At 36.2% G+C, this 23,568-nt stretch overlaps 1 protein-coding gene across 2 annotated transcripts; it reads left to right on the forward strand.

Annotated features, from left to right (window-relative positions):
• Positions 1–295: 295 nt before the first annotated feature.
• Positions 296–11,211, forward strand: LOC122149016 (scavenger receptor class A member 3-like). Of its 2 annotated transcripts, none has more exons than XM_042778094.1 (7): positions 296–933; positions 5,113–5,148; positions 5,475–5,519; positions 6,009–6,128; positions 7,341–7,421; positions 7,927–8,934; positions 9,181–11,211. In XM_042778094.1, the coding sequence occupies exons 1-7, from the start codon at positions 927–929 to the stop codon at positions 9,615–9,617; spliced, it is 1,734 nt and encodes a 577-aa protein (XP_042634028.1). In that variant the 5' UTR covers positions 296–926; the 3' UTR covers positions 9,618–11,211. The 2 variants fall into 2 exon arrangements, with proteins under 2 accessions (XP_042634028.1, XP_042634027.1); XM_042778093.1 differs by having other exon boundaries at positions 301–933; positions 7,891–8,934.
• Positions 11,212–23,568: the final 12,357 nt, after the last annotated feature.

Below are 23,568 nucleotides of genomic sequence, written 5' to 3' on the forward strand. Positions count from 1 at the left end.
AAATTCAAATCAAAATAATCTAACTCTGAATCTAAATTAAAATGAAGAACATGCAGTTCTTATAACTTCTGGAATCCCAAAATAAATCATGGTTAATTTCATTAACATATCAGTACTCCCAGTTTATGTTAATAAAAACATTTGGAAACAAGAAGCTTTGTCATTACAACATGAAAATATCTTAGCCTGTATCACTTGACTTGATTTCAAACTGAATGCTGATGTTGTTTAATAGATCAAAATAGTGATTCTAGAAAGATGCACTGACTTGAATTGAAAAGTATGAAGCTGCACTTTGCATTTACAAAAGCACTAGCGCAATAATATTTATCTCTTCTTTCAACAACAAGTTGACTTTTGGGGAACAGCACGTCCCTTTTTGTTCCATATGGCAAACATGATGTGTAAATCTCCAACAACAGAGATCACAGAAGATAAAGGAACCTGTTGCTTCAAGACCAGACATTTGTTAATAATTAGGATGGTGCTCAAGACTGACTCACTGAAGCACACACACACACCGTGTCCCACCTCCTCCTTTTCTCCTCCTTCTCCCTTCATCCATTCCCTCCCTTTCCCACACAGAAACAATCTCTCCCTCTCTCCGGCATGTTTCCTAACGCTGCACATGGTTACTGTCCATTGTATTATTTTCTTCTGGTTCTATAGCTGAGAAGCAGCATGTTATAGAGGGGTCTTCCTGACACACCAGCTGTGCCCACAGGGGTCCTCAACAGTGGATTAGTCTGCAGATTTGACTTATTTTGTGTAAACACACCAGTATTCTTCTTGATTGATGCTCTGGATTCTGATGAGTCACTGAAATACATGCCAAGTTTGAATATCCAAACAGGTGAAATACATTTGGTCTCAAGTCCCACAATCATCTTTACCTAACTGACCTGAAGTGACTTCACATAATCAACATGAAAGGTAAGCAATGTTTCTTTTTATTGATTCCTACTATGACTAATAATTTATGGTTTTCTAATTCATGTGAGAAGCACTTGTAAATCACTGTGAACATAAGCATGCTGACAGCACCTATGCAAGATCCAACTCTGAAGGTCTAAAGAGGACCTGTTGATGTTGGATGCGAGTTTGTTGTTCTGTTACTTTGAAAGCAGGATACATCATGCCGTCATCCCTCTCAGCTTGACACCACTTGCTGTTGAATTTTTATTTAAACTCTTAGATAAACCACATTGATGGGGTAGCACTTTAGATGCTGTTGACAAAAGCCAAGTGAGTTCTTTTTTAAGGGAAGTAGAACATGTGGATTTGCACACTTTGGTAGGATCTTTAATTTTTTAGGAAACATATCCAAGATGAAGGTCAATTTTTCATGAAACTCATGAAAGAGCTTGGCTCCTAATGCATTCCTCATGCAGTGAGAGATGTGCGGCGAGTTATTCGTTCTTGGTGTGGGCAGCAGGTGTGGAGCCAGTGCTAATGAAACACACACACACACACATACATTCCCTTCAGCTGTTTTCCCATGATCTGACCAATGCATCTATTTGTAATTGGCAGACAGGCTTTTCTTAATCTTGATTACATCTAACTGAAGTGCATCAGATGTAATGAAACACACTTGCACAGACCCATTTAATGGTCAAAGAAAAAAATGTGTTTTGTTACAGTCTAATGGGGCTGTTTTTTTTTTAAGTTTGGCTTAAAAAAACGGGCTGTAAAACATCCAAAAGCATGTACTTTCATGTAATTAGGGCAACCCATGTGTGACTGTAAACATGTCGATATCTAAAGCAGGGAGTAGAGGGGTTAGATTCACCTACAGTTTTTAACTCCTTTATTTTCATAAACTACAATATACAGTATGAATGTTTTCAATTACTCTTCATTGAACTCTACAGTTGAACTCGAGAGTAAAACTGCACATACTTTTAAAAACGCATGTAAAGCAGTTGTACATCAACCAGAACTGTAGAGACACTTGTCTTTATTAGTTGTGGTTGGGTTTCTGCGGTTTGGAAAGACCCTGCCCTCTGCCTATGTTCCCCATCTCTTTTCAGGCATTTCTGTCTGATGTTTTATACCTACTGCATACATCTGGTTAGATAGTACCAGTGTGTTCCTGTGGCTCAGTGGTACAACATTGCTTTAGCATCGCAAAAGGTTGTGGGTTCGATTCCCAGGGAACACATGTTAGGTAAAAAATGTTAGCCTGAATGCACTGTAAGTCGCTTTGGAAAAAAGCGTTTGCTTAATGCATAAATGTAAATATTACTTGATATTTCGTGGACCCACAGTTTAGAGATCATGCCCACCATGCCAATTGGTTCTTTAGGACATCAAAGCCCCGGAAGTTCCACCTGAGAACCCCTCACTCAATGCAAGATCTGAAGGATTAGTTGAATCATTGTGAAGTTCTGAAATGAGATATCATCTTAAATCTTGAGACTACAGTTGCTGTTGAATATCATCTTCTGTTAAAACCATGGCCCCCCTCTTAAATCTTGTTACCAAGAGAGTTCTCAACTCTTGTGTTGTATAATGAGATATCATCTTAAATCTTGTTACCAAGAGAGTTCTCAACTCTTGTGTTGTATTAAACAGTTGTCTTCCTTGCTGTATGTCTGGAAAAGAAGATGAGCTGAAGAAAAATTAAATATGTTGACAACCACATCTTGGTGGATTAAGTGCATCTTGGTACAGCTTTGGTACATGATTGTCTCCGACTGGTATTTAAATGCCACCATTACAAGTCATATGGTTTTAGTTATTCTCACAGTGTTTCGAAGACCCAGAATGAAATTTTAGCCTTTAATGTCTGGTCAGGGCACAGATGTTGTTTTCTTAGCTGGTTGCTTACATACTGTAAAACATCTGCCAGAGTGGACTGATTTACTTATATATGTATACCCGAGATAACCAATGTTTTAAGAATTTATCCCACTAATGCTATCTAAATTGTATCCATGCTGATGTGATAGGGTCAGCAATTGCTGTTGTTTTTGAGAGCAATAAGCAGACATGGCCAGATTTTGACCTTTAAGTGCCATTTACTGTCTTATATTGTTGCGTAACATGTAAACCTAAGGCTCCCTGCTTGTTTAAACCTTACATCATGCAACTCAATTTTGAAAGCACACAGATTGTGACTGTCCACCCTTTATAAACATTGGCATATTTATCTTATGCTCTTAAACTTCTAGAAACTTTCCATATCCTCCAGATCCTTGAATGATCCTGCAAGTTAATTAAATATCCTGCCTCTTTCATTAACTTTCATACTTTTTAAGTTTACCTCTGTTGACCCAGCCATAGTGCTTTTTGAAGGTTCTTGGCTTCCTTGTAAGCGTTTTCAAAGGGAATGTTCTGTACTGTTGGCAACACTCACAAGACCCAAGGTTGCGCCTGCTCTGAGCCACCTGTGTAGCCAGGATTGGTGGGGAAATGTAAAGTCTCTCCACTTTCTCCCCCATCGAGCTTTTGCCCCTTCTAGCACTCTGGCTCTGGCAGACCTGACCTCAGCGGCTTGAGCAGCAGGTATAAACAATTTTACCTCAGAACATGAACTTGGCAGGTCTGGCATGCAAAGCACAGCTCCAAGACGTGCCCGGGGTTTTAAAAATACAGTCCCAAGATTTAAAACAAACGGAAAATGAAGCAGGTGCGAACTCCCTGAGACTTGTCTTGAGGGAAGTTATTTTAAAAGTGCTTGCTGAAATGTAGTGTCTGATAAAGAGAAAACAGGTTGATGTTTAACAGCATTGGCAGTGATAACTGGCATACCTCCAGTAACAACTCTTTACCTTCCGTACAAATCCAGTGCACTGCAGCTGCAGGGTGTAGAAATGTTGAGTCACCATTCCTTGTTAAAGTGTGATCCTTAACTTTTGTCCTTTCTTCTCAGCCAGGAACACAGTGCCACATTTTTATATTTCTGCTGAGAATCAAAGCCCAATTTTCAAAGCAAACCCTGGCTTGTCTTCAGTGTGACCATGATTCTCCAAAACATGGTCGATTCCAGGCTTCCATAGAGACACCCCCACATTTTCATGCTTTTTGTTGTGTATTCCTTCATCCCATGGAAAATAGTATGCTCTGTTAAATATGGACAATCTTGGAGACCACATAAAACATAATGACATTGGTACTCATAGAACAAGATCACACAGAACAATGACCTAAGCAGATCATTCCTTATGATAGAGTTTTGATAATTTTTTCTATTATTGTTCCTTGTTCATATCGCTTCTTAAATGTTCTTATGTTGTATATAGTCCCATTTTTCCTCACTTGATGCACTTTGTATAATATTTTGGTTGCACTTCAGCAGGTACTAATCAGCTGTTTAGTTTACTGACTGTCATGGGTGGCTGCAATAAGGGGAAAAAAGCTTACCCCAGCTAACCCTCTGCTGACAATGCTTTTCCAGCTGTTATAACAATCATCCAGTTCTATTTTGTGGCACTTAGCCAAAACAGCTGTGGTTTTTCCCACCCAAAGCATGTTGTGTACCTGGTGAACCATCTCTTTGGTGTTGGAGGCAAAAAATAATTGGCCAAAAATGCAATTAATTAATTGAATTATTAAAAATATGTACTTTGTAAATATATATCCTTTGACATAAAATAAAGATATGAAATAATATGAAATAAAATAAATAAAACTTACTATATGTAAAGAAATCAAGACAATTTAATATGCCATTAAAAACAAACGCAACCTGGGCTCTTAAACTCAAAAGAGCCGTAGTAAGGGTCCTTTTTGACATATGTTAAGAGCATCTCTGACATGCAAAATATTCCCAGGCAATTTTATTCCTCCTGGGAGGAATAAATCCTCCAAAAGATCCAATCAAATTTAGTAAAAATAGTTCCCTCACCAATTTTGTGTAATTGTGCTAATATGAGGTTCTTTCCAGCAGTGACCTCATCTAGTACAAATCGGTCCAAGTTGACTGGTTTTTGTCTTAAGGCTGAGTGCTAGCAAGTAGGTCTTATGGTATTTCAACTCCCTTATGATTTATGTTTCTTGTGATAAAGCAAGAGTGTGTCACTCCCCAGGAAAAGTTTATGATTTAATCTATTGACCTTAATTTGCGAACACATACATCAACCCTGCTGCTTTTTTCCTCTTTTACAGATAACTATAGTGGCTATGAGAACCAACTTTTTAATGGTATGTGGAGTCTTTTTCTTTGTTCAGTTTTATTTGAGCCCTCTTGATATAGACTTATAAGAACAAATATGTGTTTAATCCCTAGTGGATCTAGATGTCCTTTTATAATCTCCTGCAATTAAAGTCTGAGACTTGACATGTTGAAAATATGATGGTACAATGTTTTTGTTCTGTGCAGGAGATAGATGATGAGTCTCAAGGGGAACTGTGTTTGATTAGCCAATATGATGAACAATGATTTAATAGAATCATGATTACTTTCAAGTACGATGTTATAAATTGTAAAGTCGTGATTTATTCATGTTTTGTGCAATCTCTCTTTGTAGAGGAGGACTTAACTGGAGAAGAAGAGGAAATTCCTCCCTTGAGAGGTTAGAAAAATTCATTTTTCTGAAAGATTATTGCTATCCTTATTAATGAGGCATTACTGAGTACAAAAGATGGTGTTTATAAAACGGAGTTAGAGAGTAAGCTGACTTTCTTGATAAATATCTGTCTGAATTTGAAAACCGTGCCTTAAAATGGACTGACTTTAAAGTGTTTGTTAGTGTGTTTATACGTCAACATTTACCCACCAGTTTTTTGAGTGATTATTGTACATCTGTTTTAAATGTGCAGGTCTTGACAAATGTTCAAAGTGTAGAAAAGTTTTTTTTTTTTTTACAGAATTTGCGAGCTCAGTTAAAGTATTAGTCACTTAGTCTCTTTTTTAAATTTCAAGTCTCATATTTTTTACAGTACATTGGAGTTAGGATATAGTGGCTAATTTGTGATAAAGTTCATATCTGGAGGGAATACCAGGTTTCTTTATGAGAACTGAGTGTGCGTGTGTGTGTGTGTGTGCGTGTGTGTGTTCACAGGAAGAGCAAGAGGAGGATGTATGAAATGTCAGCAGACACATTCTCTTCAGCTAGCTGTCAAAATGCTCTATGGCTTTTTAGCTTTGCTCATCATTGCAGTGGCTGTCTTGGCATCCCTTGGTAAGTTTTCTTACCACTACAACATCTACCTTAGCAACACTTTTTTTGCATTAAGTTTTTAATTTTTTTATTTTCATTCTTTAAAGTGATTAAGGCAGATATAAATGCTTGATCTTGAATCAGCAATCAGCATTTTAACATGAGAAGACACTGCTGGGGGGAGTCAGTTATGGGCCAGAGAAAAGAATGTAGGGCACCCTAATTTTCATCCTGCAAACACATGGTTACAACATGTGGGTTTTGATTCAGCATAATGCTCAAAGTCAACCATTTCCAGATTTAATAGTTAGAAGTAAGCCAAAACCTTGTCCATACAATAAATCTTACATCATGTGTGATGTTAAATGCCAAATCTGAATCATTTGCCCCACTTACAAGCATGAAAGCACAACAAAAGTCATTAGTGAAAGAACTGTGTATCATACCTACAATATATTTCACCACAACAACAAACCCAAGTTTCAAATGCAATGGAGCTTCAACAAGAACTTCAGTAACATTGTCCCGCTGGCAGGATGTAATACTACCATGTCAGCCCACAACATAGTTAAACTGTGGCAAAACAAATCAAGAAGAATGTTGTTTGGTTTGATGAAATATATATGATGACAAGATGATGGTTTCATTTAAAGAAAAAACAGGCCTAACTACTAGATATTTCAGAATGATGCCACACACACATCTGTTTCATATTGCTGTAAATCCTCAAAAATGTTTGTTGTATAACAAGCAGTTATGTGTGTAATATGAATACTATTATGTTAAGGAATTTGATGTAGGAAGTAATCTGAAGTTTGCACAAGGTAAGTTGATCAAGTAACACAAGTATCCTGTTTAGTGACAAAAAGTCAACAGTTTTCTTTTAGCACCTTTTTTAAATACAGCAGGTGACATGCATTCATACAGATGGAATATAAATTACAACCACAAATGAGGTTCCATTACAATTTACCAGTCCCCATAGTCCAAGATTAAGTCTTGGTGTGTGTGAAGGAAGTTTCTGAAAAGAATTCCAAATACATTTATTCTCTATGGAAACAGAGATCACATACGATGGGTTTACCGTTCCAACAATATTATGCAATTTCACTTTTTTGCTTAGAATAAGAAATTTGTATCAAACATTTATTATGTATTTTGTTTGTTTGCTTGTTTCACATCACCTAGATTTCTAAAATAATGGTTTTAATATCAATAAATTTGTCATGTCAGTTTTCAGGAGAGTTGACAACTTATCTGAAGAAGAAACACTTTGCCACAAACAGATTTCCAAGGTCCAAGAGAGCATAAAAGGTAAGAATTCTTATTTTACAATACATGCATTTTGGGGACTGGTAGGTATTATAAAATCTGCAGTGGTGTTATTTCAATATGATTTATATACTATTATACTTATTTCAGTTATTTGACAAGGCAACAATTAACGTCAAAGTTTTTATCTAATATTTTTATAAGCTTTATTACAATTTTTATTAGTTTTAGTAATCGTTAACAATAAAACACTGATCTTCAACAGGAAGGTGAAAATGCAAAAAGAAAAACTTGTTGTTTGTCTAATCTCTCGGTTCACTTCCTGTGGTCGGTGAACCCCTCAGAGAGCAAAACATCATGAGGAATCATTTATTACAGAAATAATGGCCTACAAAACAGCTGTGCACACAGAGTGCTCAGTCTGTTAAAACAAAACTGCATTTTCATGCAATTTACAGTGTATTTTGTGTCAGTGGGACAAGGGATTCACTGTTTGGTGGTTGTATTGCAGATATCAGCACTGTAAATAACTATTCCAACTGCTTAGATGTTGCACAATACCAAGAGGAGATTGCCAGACTGAAGAAAGAATATGAGGAGATCCATCAGATGGTACTCAGTCAAGAGCAGCAGTTGGACCAGGCAACCCAATCTCAGCAAAGTCTTACACAATCCAGCAACAGAATGACTAGAGACCTCCAGTCCTTTGGAATTATCATCAAACGTATAAACCAGTCTCTGGGTCAGTACCTGGATCAGGTAACTGGCTGGCAGGTTGTCATCAATGAAACGGATCAAGGGATGAAAACCTTTGTTGAGGATCAATATGATTTGAAGGCCACAATGCAACAAGTCAACACTACTGTTGCCCTTAGTGCTTTGTGGATAGGTGCACTTCAAAGAAAGGCAGAAGAGGAAACCTTGGTGCTTCAAAAAATAACAGCGGACTGGCAGAACTACAGCAGAGTTTTAAGTGCCCTGAAGTCCAATGCCAGCATAACCACACAGACCGTGAGGGCAATTCAAAATGGTGTCTCTGCCACTCACCAGCGTATTAGCATGAGTTCAGAGATGGTTCATGACCTCACTTTGCAAGTCCTGAACCTTCAGATGCAACTGGACAATGTCTCATCTTTCATTGATGAACATGAGGAGAACATGCATGACCACCAGTACCATGCCAAGTACTACGAGAACCGGACCAGGGAACGCTTTGTGACTTTGGATGCAAGAATAAAGTCCATTGAAATGGAGATCGACACACTCTCTTCCAGCTTCAAAGCAACTGTCAGCCATGTTCGGAGCATGTACCAATACATCAACCAAGAGAGTTCCTCTTGCCAATCCAGACTGAACAGTCACACAGAAGATTTGCAGAACCTTAACAACACAGTCTTGCTTCTCCTTCACTTAGCTGACACTCTGAGAATGCAGTACATGATGCTGAATGTACGCCTCGATACTGATGTGAGGAACCTATCAATGGTGATTGAGGAGATGAAGCTGGTGGACACCAGTCATGCAAAACTGATCCAGAACATCACTATTCTGAAAGGTTGTTGTCTACCTTTAGTGCAGAGTTGTTCAAATTCAGCCCTGTAGGGTCATTGAACTGCAGAGTATTACTCAAACCCTGACCAAATTCTAAAGACCATGATTAACTTAGGGTTGAGGGCTAAACTCTGCTGGACAGTGGTCCTCTAGGGCTGGGTTTGAAGACCTCTGTTGTAGTGTCTATAAAAATAGGTTCATGCATGTTCTTTAAGTGTCTAAGTGTCTTTTTTTTCTGGATTCTTTATAGGTGTATCTGGTCCACCAGGTCCAAAGGGAAACAGGGGAGAATCAGGAGCCAAAGGACCTGTAGGTGTAACGGGACCGAAAGGAGACAGGGGACTCACAGGGAATCGTGGAACTCAAGGACTTAAGGGTGCTATGGGAATTAAGGGTGATCAAGGTGTACAAGGACCTTCTGGGATGAAAGGTGGGCCAGGACTTAAAGGAGAAAAAGGGTCTTTAGGGCCACCAGGGCTTCGTGGTGAAAAGGGACTAAAGGGAGATATGGGGGCTCCTGGGAAGGATGGAATTCCTGGCCTCAAAGGACCGGCAGGTATCCGAGGGCAAGCTGGACTCCCAGGGGTACATGGACCTCCTGGACCAGTAGGAGTACAAGGCCCTGTGGGACCACAGGGGCCACGTGGAATACCTGGATCACCAGGGAAGCCTGCTCAGAGTTCATGAGCAGATAGACATAAAACTTAAAAATATCCCCCAAATGGTGATACACTGACTGCCTTTCTGGACAGAGTGATGATGGTGGTGGTAAACGTCGACTTGGAGATCTCTCTCTAAACAAGACGATGGTGGGGACTCTTTGGGATCTTAGAGGCCCACATATACATTCCTCAAACATTGAGCTTGCAACAACAATACACTTTGTATAGGCTTTCAACACTCTTTGGAAAGACCTCAAGCACAATTCTACAGTATATTGAGCCACTTCAAAAAGGTTCTTGTTTTAACAATGGTTACAGAGCCAGGCTGCTATGCAACCATTAATTGTACTAGGTACCAACTATTAGACTCAGTCTTTAGCCAGCATTAGCATATAAAAACAGATAAACATAGGACTAATGAGACTCTGCTTTATTGCTTTTTATGAAGTTTATTTAGTAGTGCTGCATTTGCCACATAATCACAGAACATTCAGAGCTGGTACTCTGAAACATGATTTTTATTATGAGTTCAAGTAAACCAAATATTTCCACTCGTTAAAGGTACCACAGTTACAAGTTTATGAAACACTGTGCGAAAAAATTGCAAAACCAAGGCAATGAGCAGTGTGAACTGTACAGACAAATGTATTAATTTATTGGCAATGTGCAACATTAAGTTTTAATCTTCATATTTGTTTGATTTCCCAATTTGTAAATATAGAATTTTAACAGGTGTAATTTTATGTGTTAATTTGTTTAATGTGTTTTTGAGGAGGACTTCATGATGTGTTACAGTTACAGTACAGTTTATTGTCTTTGCACAACAATAAAGGGATTATATGAATGTAATGTAAAAAAGGGGGGGCTTTTCATTTTTACATTTTCATTAATACTTTTATTATCTCATAGTGAAATCATGAAACAAATGTATATAATATGATTAGCTATCTACCCAGCAAGCACAAAATGTTTTATAACATTTCACATTGCATTTTGGTTGTTGCTAGATCATGTTGCTGTAACATTTAAGGGAAAAAAAATTGCAAAATTTGCAATTTCCATATTTAAATTGTCGAATTACTGAAATATTGAAAAGTGACAAGTACTAAACTGCAACATTGTTTTATTAGACAAAAATAAATCATTTTGGAAATGTAGAATATCTATTTGGTAGGTTTCTCTTCAAGTAAATGCAGAATGTCAATGTGATATGTTTTTACTACAAAAGAAATATCATACCAAACTGCATCATTTGTTTTACTTTATTATTAAAACAACTTGTGCTGGCTGGGTAAAGATACTTTTTTCATCAATCAAACGATTAAAATCAAGTGCAGAGCTAAGATAAGATCTACTTGATCAAGAGCCAATTTAGTGACATAACTAATTCTAGTATGTTACAGTATGTTACAGTATGTTTCATCTCTCGATGTACAGTACATAAAGGTTTTGTCACAGCTAGTGTTAACTTTTCTTATTGCATGATAAAAGTAAGTTCCAATCAGGAAACAAACTATTAGCATTAGAGAGGACAAGTGACATTTGAATGTGGTGTGAGGTCCCTGTGATGTAATTCCATATTCCCTTTTGCTTCTTTAAAAAAACTGTTTATTTTTCAATCGTTTTATTTCTTTCTCAGATTCATTATTGTGTAAATTGATCCTTCATCTCCAGCCTTCTTTTTATCGTTTATGATATAATCTGCAATTTTGATCTAGATGATGTGGGTACCAAACAGTTTTTCAAAGGAAATTGATTAATGAAAACTTAATGGTCATGTGAGAGCCAGCTGAATCTATAAACCCGAATAGCCAAACTTTTTAAGCTTTCTAATGAGTTTCAGTGGAACTGGATTTTGGTTGCCTGTGTGTTGTTATGTGACTAGCTTTTGCAAGTGTTAAATAGGAGAGAGCCTAGGAGAAATAAGATGTCTACCCACAACATTAGGACCTGCTATGAATTTAGGTAAGTGGACATGATGTCATGCTCTAGGGCTTTTGCATTTATTAAGTTATGAATTGTAAATAACAAATAATAATAATAAAATAGCTTGATTGATTGAAGAAATGTGAGTGATGATTGCCAAACACGTTGACATGATACTGTATGGTTTTAGACACTGGTACCAACTGCTAGCAAAGGTCTTGACAGTTTGAATGGCAACCCTAGCAGAAGTTTGTTTTCTTTGGTTTCAGCTTGAAATTGTATGTATGCAGTGCAAAATAATATTTTGCATACTGTATACTTGCATTCTCGCTCTCCCATATTTGCATGGGTAAGAATGGAACTTAATGAAACACCAAGTGTATTATGACCACCCAAATAGGCTAGGAAATAGTGTGCAAATTGTGTTGCCCATTCATGAGCACTTACGCCTGGTTTCTCTCTCGTGTTCTTAGGCCCCGAGTGTCTGCAGCTGGCCTGAAAGCTTAGGCCATCCTCTATAATGGTGCATGACACTTCAAGGAAGTTTCCTGTTGCCAAAGAAAACATGATGACCTCAAGAACAGGTCAGAGATTCTCATTAAACCGAAATGTTACATAATTCTTCAATAGTTAACACCTCAATAGGCTAACTTTCCAAAGACGTGTACTTACACCATCAATCAAAGCTGCTGAACGAAATAAGCCAGGCAAAGTAATAATGTTCAAAGTTTATCTTAATCATCAAAACACACTCAAGTGCTATTTGACACTTCTCTGTTGTCAGAAACAGACTGAGCCAAATGAATTTTAGCCCAATGTATCATTAATAACTCACATTAATGTGTGTTGCCCCAGTGTCAGAATCTGATCTGCTGACACAACAACAGAGTTCACTCAAGAAGTCATGGGCCATGAGAAAAATCTGTCGCTCACCTCTTCTGTCAAAAAGAGCACTGCTCTCCTACAATGTATGAAAACAATGTACAGTAGATACTTATTTCTTATGCTTTAAGTTTGGAATTTAAAAATGAAAAGCTAGAGGGTGTCATGTTTTCCTTCTCCTGAATAACATATGACTTGCCAGAGTAAACTGCGCCAGATGTTAAGCCACGAAATTGAGGCCAATTTCTTTTTCTTCCAAGCGGAATTCATTTCACACAAGCATTTTCTCACTATTTAATAAAATGTCTGCCACAGCAAAGGTAGTGTTGAAGGGAGAAGTACAATAGACTACTAAAGATTTTGTCCTAAAAGCTATAAACCACACAGACTTGTGACATTATTATTGCATGGAAGTTGATTTGGAGACTGAATTTGTCTTTTATATTTCTAATGGTGTGCCGTTAGGTTACGATTTAAACAACCAACTGCATTACATAAAAAAAATAAATGAATAAAAATTTTAAAGGCTTTACAAATTGATTATGTCAAAAAAGTCTAGACATCCGTTGGACTGTGCTGAAGTCACAGCTAATTTTAAACCATTACTTCAGGGTGCAATTTAAATGCTGTTGTTGTGATGGCAAATCTGAATAGTATATATATAATATATGTAAAAAAAAAAAAAAAAAAAAAGCAAGCTTCTGAACATTTGTTTTAAAAATTACAATGTTTTAATCTACCTTTCCAAAGTTTACAATTTTAAACTAAAAAAAAAATGTAAACTAATAATTTTTAAATAATTTTTAAATATAAATAAATGCTTTTTTTCAGCAAGGATTCATTAAATTGATTAACGTGTCAGTAAAGATATTTATAATGTTACAAAAGATTTTTATTTAAAAGTTTTTTTTAAAATGATCTGTTAATCAAAGAAACCTGAATCCAATTTCCACAACGATATAAAGCATCAAAACTGTTTTCAACACTGATAATGATTAACAAAAAAAAAATCTTTCTTGAGCACCAAATCAGCATATTAGAATGATTTCTGCAGGATCATGTGACACTTGACATTTTAAAAAATCTTGCCAATGTATCAGTGTGGCAGAGTATGTGTTTTGCAATGAACAAAAATAATTTTCTTTGGGAAAATGTGGTTTAAGTAGTATTCTAGACCTATTGTTTGTAAAAATCTAAAAATTGCTCATTTTTGTCCAAACTTAGACACACATTTCACTGGTAAAATCAAAAACAGCAGAGCTCTGACTTGACATCAGCACAGATCTATGGATATTTTGTCAGATATATTTCTTTAATTGGAAATGATGGACATTTTTACTTTTTTGTTGACATTTTTACTTGTTTTGGTGGTTTATAGTCCTTCCAAAGATTTCTTAGACTGCATGGCATTGCTCTTTTAATAACATGACCAAATGTACAGTATGAGACCATTCTTGACTTAGTGTTGTTTTTTTTAGCATGATTTTGTGATGAAGGACATGGTGAACATTATTTAGAGTAAATTCCTTGCACAGCTGTTTGAAACTAATGTTCCAGGAAGGGTTCTCAATGTACTACATTATTATTGTTTCATTTTCACTTCACAAACAGTCTCTTTAATTGCGTCAAAAGGGACGTACACCACACCTCACAAAGTCACCTGTAAGGTCATGAAAATAGCCAGACACTGTAGAGATCCTGTACAACATAAATTTGTAGTTTAGTTAGTGCTCAGGGAACTGTAAATTACACACAAACCTTAACAGACTATAAACCCAGACAGCAAGCTAACAGTTAATAGTCTCAGTGAAAGGTCTTTTTGGAAAAGTGACAACCTGAACAAAACCAGGACCTCTTTACAGACCTGTTCAGTGTCTACATAGTGGCCATAAAATCTTGATATTTAAATAATCACAGTGGATGAAATTTGAGAAGGAGGGATTTTTTTGTTTTTGTTTTTGTTCCAAAAACTGTGGAATTAATGTAAGGTGTGGGTGAGATAATGACAAAAATACAGGTGAAAAGTGGTCAGTCAGTCCACAAATTGGCTTCAGCTTCAGTAATTATACAGTAAACAACTCGCTCACTCAGACATCACCGCAAAAGTAGCATGGCAGATAAAATCTGAGAGGAAGGGAGTTTTATGTTGTATTCTTATAGAGGTCCAAAAAGCCTGGTGTGTGAGGGAGATAGTAAGACAATAAAGGTGAAAAGTAGCTTGATTGGCATATTATCTTGTCAGTCAGTCTGCAAATTGGCTTCAGCTTCAGTAATTAGATTGTAAAAAACTGTCTCAATCAGACATCACCACATGCGATCGTGTCTGATTCAAACAAATGAACTAATTTGCATAAACTTGATGAGCATTTGGCGTGATTCTGTTTTAATATGTAGTACGGTAATGTAAATGATCTTATAAACATATTAGTATTAGTTGCATGGTGACTGTGCCAAGATGTTCTTTAAGCTTAATTGAATGTTTTTAATGCCTTTATCCTTTATTGACATCAGTCAACCCAAAAATAAATAATTAAATACATAAATAAATTGTCATCTCATTTCTGAAGTCCACCACAAGTCACTGATTAACTTGATACATACAAAGGTTTTCTTTGTTTGTTTGTTTCTCTAAAATGAAATGATCTAAATAATTGAATTGAAATTGCTGCAGACATTGTTTGAAATCAAACCAAATAAAACATGAACATTATTTGGATTTCATTATACAGACACACTCAGAGACCTTATTAAAACCATATGGAGGAGGAAATGCTTCTCTCCAAACAAACAGCATCAGTTTGGAGCCTTTGGCAGAGGGAACGGTGTGATGCTTTGCATAAAAAAAGAAACTACTCTGGTATGTCAGTAAACAAGGGTGGGTTGGGTTTCATAAAAAAATCTTCTGGAAATGGCGGTTAAAACCTGAGTTCAGTTGAAGTGCAGACAAAGGGCTTAACATCAAACTCTAATAATATGGAGTTATTCCAGATCTCTATTCACAGAAAAATTGTGTATCTATTTGAAGTATTTATATTTAAATATAAAAGATATGCATCTATATATGACTACAGTTACTTGACTTGACCTTTGCTGTGAAATGTTTTGCTTCTTACAGGTGGTCTTTTAAAGGGTCTGTAATTTTCTGACCTGGTTTGGGGTCACAAATGTGTAATCTGCAAAGCGTCTTTGAAGTGTGTTTGCAGCAAAAGGTTCTCAAACTCATTTTCCTGCTACACTGCAAATTGTGAATACCAGTACAAGTCAAAGGTACATTTGATTAGTACATTTTAAGAGTTTCATTCATTTTAGATGAAAGGCCTTCCAAAGAAATCATTGATTTATTGAATAAAGTCCCAGCGAGCCCACTTATCCATGTGTTGTTTTCGTCAATCAGTGGCCTTGGAAAGTCAGAGTTGTTTCATTTGAAATAATTTGTGAAGTGCATGCATGAGGAAAGCCAAGGGATGTTCATCTTTCAGCCGTTCAGTCCAAGAAACTACTTTGTCTAGAAGCAAGAAAGAATTTTCCAATGTATTACACTCATTACAGATAATACAAACAGCATAATTTTAATTAAAAAGTTACATTGAAAATGCACATCATCTTAGTATTTGTTTTGCCCACCTTATACTTTTTTAACGACATGCACTAATTACACGTTAATGTAAAACTAGCACCTTGAATTAAAAAAAAATCCCTTAGTGAAGATTTTTTTTTTAGAATGATAATTCAAGGTGCTGAAGAGGTTTTGTGCATTCAGTCCCTTTTGCAGATTTGTTATCCAAAATGGTTTTAAAGGCAGAAACTTGAAGCAAGTTTTTGCTATAAACTGATGGCTTTATCCCTTAATAATCCACTGAATGCTATTTCCACCACAAAATAAAGAAATAAAAAGGGTAATTGTGACTTTTTATCTCACAATTCTGAATCTTTTCTCACAAATCTGACATTACAAAATTTTCAATTTTACATGCAATTCTGACTTTTTCCTGTGAATTCTGAATTTACATCTCACAATTCTATTTCTGCCAAATAATAAAAAATAGAAAAGGTAATTGCAACTTTTTATCTTACATTTTAAACTTTTTTATGTGAAATGTAAGTTTATATTTCACTATTCTGACTTTCTTCTCAAAATTGCAAGTTATATTGCAAGTTTATATCTTGCAGTTCTAACCTTTTGCTTTTTTTTTTCTCACCCAAAAAAAAGAAAAGAAAAAAAAATCTGTAATGATTTACTCACCATCATGTTGTTTCAAACCTGTATGAGTTTCTTTCATAAGATTAAAAGAAGATATTTTGAAGAGTGTTGGTAACTAAACAGTTTTGGTTCCCACTGACAATTGTATGTACAAAAAATACAATCGAAGTCAGTGGGAGTCAACATTCTACAAAATCTCTTCTTTTGTGTTCTACATTAAGAAGAAAGTCATACAGGTTTGGAACAATATGAGGGTGCGTAAGTGATGACAGAATTGTCATTTTAGCTTGACCTATCCCTTTAATGTGTTTTATCTAGTGTCCCTAAGAATATTGTATCAACTGAAGTTTTCCATTAAACTAATATTCCAACCCTATTTTGTATTTTCCCCTAGAAGTGTCTTGACATGAGATCAACCTCCCTCCAGCTTAGCAGTGGATTTCTGCTATAGATTTATCATCAGTTTTTGACTGTTTTGCTCCACTGTTTGGTTTCTCAGTAATCTAATACATTAAGCTCAAGTACTGTTCTTTCTGCCAATCAGATTTTGCTCTGAAATGGCACTGCATAACATAACAACATCCTCAGTAGGGCAATATACCCTGGCTGTTTCCCTTACATGCTACTTTAACATGCCATGTGAGTGTTGAAAATCAAATTAAAGCAACACCAGCTCTGCCCTGCTTTGGCTATGGCAACTTGCATGTGTCTAAAAAATTTTCTTGCCCCTCCTTTACCTCTCCATATGGTTTTTGAAAGATTTTGGGTGCGTCCAAATTGTTCACCTCATACAATGATTGTAATATGATTTTCCACTGCCCTGTCTTGGTGCAGAGGAACCCACAGCTGTAGTAACAGCCCCTGACGTCCTTCCCAAACGCGGGGGCGCCATCTGGACCCTGTTAGCTCTACTTGCCAGTCAAGTCCTCTTCCTCCCAGAGGGCTCCTCATAGGCAACCGCAGTTAAACAACTCGGCATAAAAGCCAAGACCCTCCTCTTCGTCTCACGCCATGCTGCATTTTTTTTGTGCTTGGAGGATTTCTCGAGGAGGCTGCATCTGCTTATATGCTCATTTATATAAACGCCCTCACTGTCTCCATGCAGTCTCATGTGTGCCATTGTTTGCATTTATGGTAATTGGATGGAATGACAACTCTAGGCATGCCAAGTGTGATGCAGGGCTCTGTTCTGCATGATGTTTATGTTACATCACATGTAGGTTTGTTTGGTTGGTCTCTAGGTTGGTCTGTTGGAATGGAGTGTAAGGTAATAATTGTGATGTCAGTTGTTTTTCTGGTTATTCTATGCTTAGTAATCAAATAAAAACAAATAAATAATAAAAGTATTTAATTGCATAAATCATTATAAACAAACAAAAATAATTGGCCATGCAATATTTATTTTAATTTTTTATATTTAACTATTTTTTTTATTCAGTTTTGTGTGCAAATACTTTTGCAGTGCAATTTAAAAGTGAGGAATTAGATGTTAGAAATCACAGCTAATATCATTTCTGGTCTAAACTGAGTGCATTGTATTGTTGGATGCCACGTGAGTCCTGTTATACATTTATTAATTTACATATGAATTTTGGCAGATGCTTTTATCCAAAGCACCTTACTTTGCATCTGAGCACTGCATTTTGTATACTGCACATTTTAGTAAATGTAATAAGTCATCTGTCATATTTGTTCAGTGTTCTGCAAAAACAAAGATGGTGAGGCTATGTGACTGCAGTTCTAAGGCACTCTGTACAGAGAACGTGAAATGCATGGAGGCAGACATGATTTCCAAACATCTGACTTCCAAATTGACTATTGTTTTCAAAATTACAAGGAACGATTTAATAGGTTTTCTATGCTCCCCCTGAAATAAGAACACTTTATAAGCAATGTGGTTAAATGGGCAAAACAATAAAAATACAGACTGTACTGAGTCATTATACAAGACAAAACAGGCCATTTTCCACTGTGCTATTTGAAATGATGAGGTTCATGCAGTGAGACACTGAACCAGTTTCTGAGTTAAAATGACAACTAACCACAATAAAGCAACTATGTTTCACAATAGATAAGAATAAACAAGCTCATTTGGACAAAAAGAGAATGATTTCCAGACCACAAAGATTACACTGACGCCTCCCTCAGACAGCCCTTCAACCGCAGCCTCATTCTAAGACTGAAATCTTCTCCAGACTCCTTAAAGTGTTTTGTTGTGAGTGTCATCAAGAAAGCAGGGGACTGTATGTATAAAGTGCTTGATTTGCATTTGCCAGTGATTTTGATCGACTCAAAAGGCAGATCTAAACTCTTTTGTGCAACGTTTTGAGAGAGGAGACTTTCCCCATATGCGATGTTTGTAAGTGATGTTTTGTTTTGGATGTATTGCTGATATCCTTTGCTGTTGAACTCCATGGTTCCTCCTGGGCTTGTATTCAAAGATCCGGAATCATATGGCCGAGCTCCCAAGTGAATTTCAGAGCATTGTGACAGCGCCAAGAGTTTTTTGGACTGATGGTAAGCATCACATGACCTTGATTTAATGGCTCCCTCTGGTGCAATCCACACATATTCTCCAGCTTTCCGCACATGCCTGACCTGCTCTGTGTATTCCCTACAAAAATGTCTCTGAAGAAGGAATTTTTGCTTTGCTCTACTTAGGATTGTTGAACTTCTGACCCTACTCTGCTGTGGAAATGCTGTTCTAACACTCTGAAGCTTTTGTTGAAATGAGCGTGGAATTAAAATTACAATACATATACATAATAATTACATACCCTTATAAAAAAGAAGTACACTTTAGCATTCTTTTAAAAAGAGTACTTTAAAAGAATACAGTTGTGTAAAATAACACTGGTTTCTATCTAGTGGTTGATATGTTTTCTGGTGTATTCTAATGCAATAAACATTTTTACAAACAATATAAATCAAAATTATTTCATTAATATAGGGAAATATTTGTGCTTTATGCTTATTAATTATACATTTGAATGGGCATTACTGGAGAAAGATTTTTGCTGTCAGATGCTGTAGTTACAACTAACCATGCTAACCAGCCACACCTGAATCCTGGGTGACTTCAGATTAATCAGTCACATCTCTAAAACATGATGACGACAACAAGCAGGTTGTGTACACTGAAGGTTCACACACCAGACAAGCAGCTGCTATTGAGATGAATATTCCTTTGACATCCTTCTCACAACTCCATTCTCTACCAGCTGGTAAACTACATAAACCAGTTTGAACCAGCTAATATGAAAGCAGGTACCAAGTTTTGAAAAACACCTTCCAGCTTGAGCTGATTTTAGCTGGATTTTCTAGCAATGTTTTCGAAATAAAAGCAAGGTGAGATAAGGGTTTGACTGGAAAACTGCTGCTGGTGTAAGCTTTGTGTGTGTGCCAGAGGAATTTGTGTTGTCAGCTGGATGGGTTGAGCAGATCAGTAGGTCATATCTCTGTTGGTCTTGTCTAATCACTGTGTCAGGGGCCTCTGGAGTGAATCAGCAGCATGCAGTATGTTGCCGATAAGTCAAGCATAAATGAAAACTCTAACTGTACCCATGGGGAGTGATCATGTGTTATGAAGAATGAAGCTGGAGAGATGCTCTCCACTGGGTTCTAACCCCATAAATGAGGGCAGAAATCTCTTCTGGTTAAAAGATAAAGTTCATAATTTCTGTAATTATTGTACCTTATGGTTGGAAATGGTTGTAGGTATTATGCAAAGATATCAATGTAAAGAACAGCTAAAACAGTTACAGATGTGGCTTGTTCACAAAGTAATCTCAGATTTGTTTTTGTTGAACTGTAGAATGCATATTTAACTTTTTTCCCCCATGTGGAATTCATAATAGCTAAATGATGTCATAATTAAATGGTTAAAATCCAAACGTGAGGGTTAGATTTAGAGATTCTGCATGTAAAATATTATTAGATCAGTATAAAAATAATAGAAGGTGGACAATGAAAATAATTGTTTGTTTTTCTTGTTGTTTTAAAATGTTTACTTTTTTTTCATATGATATGAGCCAAACTTTACCTTTGGATAGTTTTTAGGTCTAATGAAAATAGTAAAATTAGTCAGCTATTACTGTAATATAATTTCAAAATATACACCAATTACCATGACTGCAATTAAATTGCAATTAAACTAAACTTAAACTATCAGTAAGAGTGTAGGGGTCTGTTAGATTTTTGATGTTTTTAAAAGAAACCTGTTCTGCTATAGGCTGCATTTATTTGATCGGAAATATAGTGAAATATTACAATTTTAAATAACTGTTTTCTATTTCATTATATCTTAAAATGTAATGTATTCCTGTGATGGCAAACCTGAATTATCAGCAGCCATTACTCCAGTCTTCAGTGACTTGTGATCGTTCAGTTATCATAATATGCTGATTTGTGAAAACTATGAAACTTTTTTCATAATTCATTGATGAATGGAAAGTTCAAAAGAACAGCATATTTAATATATTTTTTTTTGTAACAATGTGAAAGTCTTTACTGTCACTTTTAATGCACCCTTGCTGCATAAAATATTAATTTCTTTCCAAAAAAAAGAGCAAGTCCTGAAATAATTTGCTAAATTTTTTTTGAAAGAAAGTGGTACCACATATACAATACAATAACGAGAAGGCCTGAACATACTGAAATGATGTCTCCACTTTCTTTACAAATGAAGTTAGCACTTCATAATCCTGACCCTTTGACTGTTTCTGTTGTTTTTCCCAGCGGTTCAGAAAGCAGCACTTTATCTCATTGTTTGAGGTCTTCTCATTCCCCGACAGTGCGGGAACTGTTCAATCAGCCCCATGTGTCCTCCATATTGCCTCACATCACAGTGGCTCATCTCCAGGCCTGTTCTTCTCCGCACCTACTTTATGACCTTGTTTGCTTTTGTTAAAGGCTCCAGCTGGCCCGGCCGGTTCAGGAGACAACTGAAGCACATCCCTTTTCATTTTGTGCAGCGGTCCACACTTCTCACTGCTTTCCTGCCTCTTTATCCCCGCTCTGTCAGTATGAATGCGTGTGTGTGTGGTCCCTGCCAGCAGTTTTGGCCGCAGTGTGTGCTAATGGCCAGTGAAGATGTGAAGTATAGCTGACAGGGTCTGGTTTGTGCCCCACAGCTGCATCTAGAGAGACTTTTTGTTCTAAACATGAGGTTAATGGAGCAGACAGGTTATGTGTGGCAGGGCCCCAGACATCCAGTGGAGGTCTAAGCTAACTGTGACGGCAGACTATTGGTTTGTTAAGGTTTAAGGAAGTTTTCTCTGTCTTGTTGATGCTAACTTCAGCCATGGAACAGTACTGTGTATGTCTCCAAAAAAGGGTTTTTGCATTAGTGCCTAAGAAGAACCATTTCTGATTGGTTCAAAGAACCTTTCAGTGAACAGTTCTTAAAATAACCATTTTGTTCTTAGGGTGAAAAACCTTAATCCACTATAGAGAACCATTTCTACTGTTTTTAATATATTTCCATGGATTTTTAAATTTCTTCATGGAATTATAGATGCCAGTAACGAACCTTTATCTGGGCGTACGGATGCAATTGGGTCTTATTTGAAATGAAATGAAATAAAATAAAATAATTCTGGCATAGTGATTTAAATTTTATAAACTTTTATAAATTAAAATGTAATGTTTCTTGGTGGAACGTTGCATAATCACAAATCATGGATCATTAGATTATCAAATTTTAGTAAGTATTGGTAAAATTACAAATATATGCTAATAAAGAACATTTATTTTTAAGGGTGTAGGGACATGGATCCTTGCTGCTTCTGAAAAGGTTTCATGGAAAAAGATTTTTTGAAATCACTGGCATAAGGGAAATGAATCAGGACATATGCAAGCCAGACTCAAACAGCTCTGACAAACAACTTTGAATGGTGTGCCATTATTGAATTAATCTGTTATTTTGATTAATTTGCAGTGTATTTACTTGTCTCCACAAGTAAAATTTATGTGCCACGAGCATGACAGTATGATTTAATCATTCAGACAATGTAACTCCAAGTTTAAATCCAATTTGTTTTAATACAAGACTCGCTTTTTATAAATGAGTTCCTGGAAAGGTCTGTATTATAATAGTGCAGTGCCACTGGCTTGAAAAGAGTGTGACTGAATCTTTCCTATAAACAAACCAGAAACATCCCGCCAGTGAAGGACATCTGAGGTGGCAGTCCAAGGTCATATTTTCCAGCTCAGGCTTGGACAGGAGACGCTGCCTTTGCAGAATAACTTCTTTTTTTGTGTGTCTCTCTGTACCGCAACAAGTGTGTTAGCTCTTTAGGAGGATGTGGTCTGTCAGCTGCTTTCAGACTCTTAAAAACTCAATTTCTGATCATTCAGCCACAACATAACATTGTCAATGATATTATTGTACCAATAAATTGATTTGGATGGGTTTTATTTTAAGGTATAAAATAAAAATACTTCTGGTTATTTAAATTTTATATATATATATATATATATATATATGTATGTATATATATGTATATGTATATGTATATGTATATGTATGTATATGTATATGTATATATATATATGTATATATATATGTGTGTGTGTGTGTGTGTGTATTTTTTTTATTTTTTTTTAATAAAAATACATTTAATGTTTCTTAGTAGAACATGGCAAAATCACAAATCAGGGTTTCAAACTGTAGACCTTTAGATTAGCAATTTTAGTAAGCATTGATAAAATCTCATAAAAGAAATAAATGTAACGAAACAGCTGGTGCAATCTTTAGTTTGAGGATCTTAATCACTGTGTTCTTTTTAAATGGTTTCAGAGCAGGTTTTGTATCCTATTGTGGATGTCTTTTACCAACAAATTATTTGTTCGATAAAATGCTGCCATCTAGTGGATATTATTACCAATTGACATTTAAGTCAACTAAAGCAACTTATTTCTCCTCAGATTGAATGGACGAGATCGCCAATTTGACTGGTCAGTAACA

The sequence above is a fragment of the Cyprinus carpio genome, chromosome A20, assembly GCF_018340385.1.
Source record: "Cyprinus carpio isolate SPL01 chromosome A20, ASM1834038v1, whole genome shotgun sequence".
NCBI classification, from domain to species: domain Eukaryota; kingdom Metazoa; phylum Chordata; class Actinopteri; order Cypriniformes; family Cyprinidae; genus Cyprinus; species Cyprinus carpio.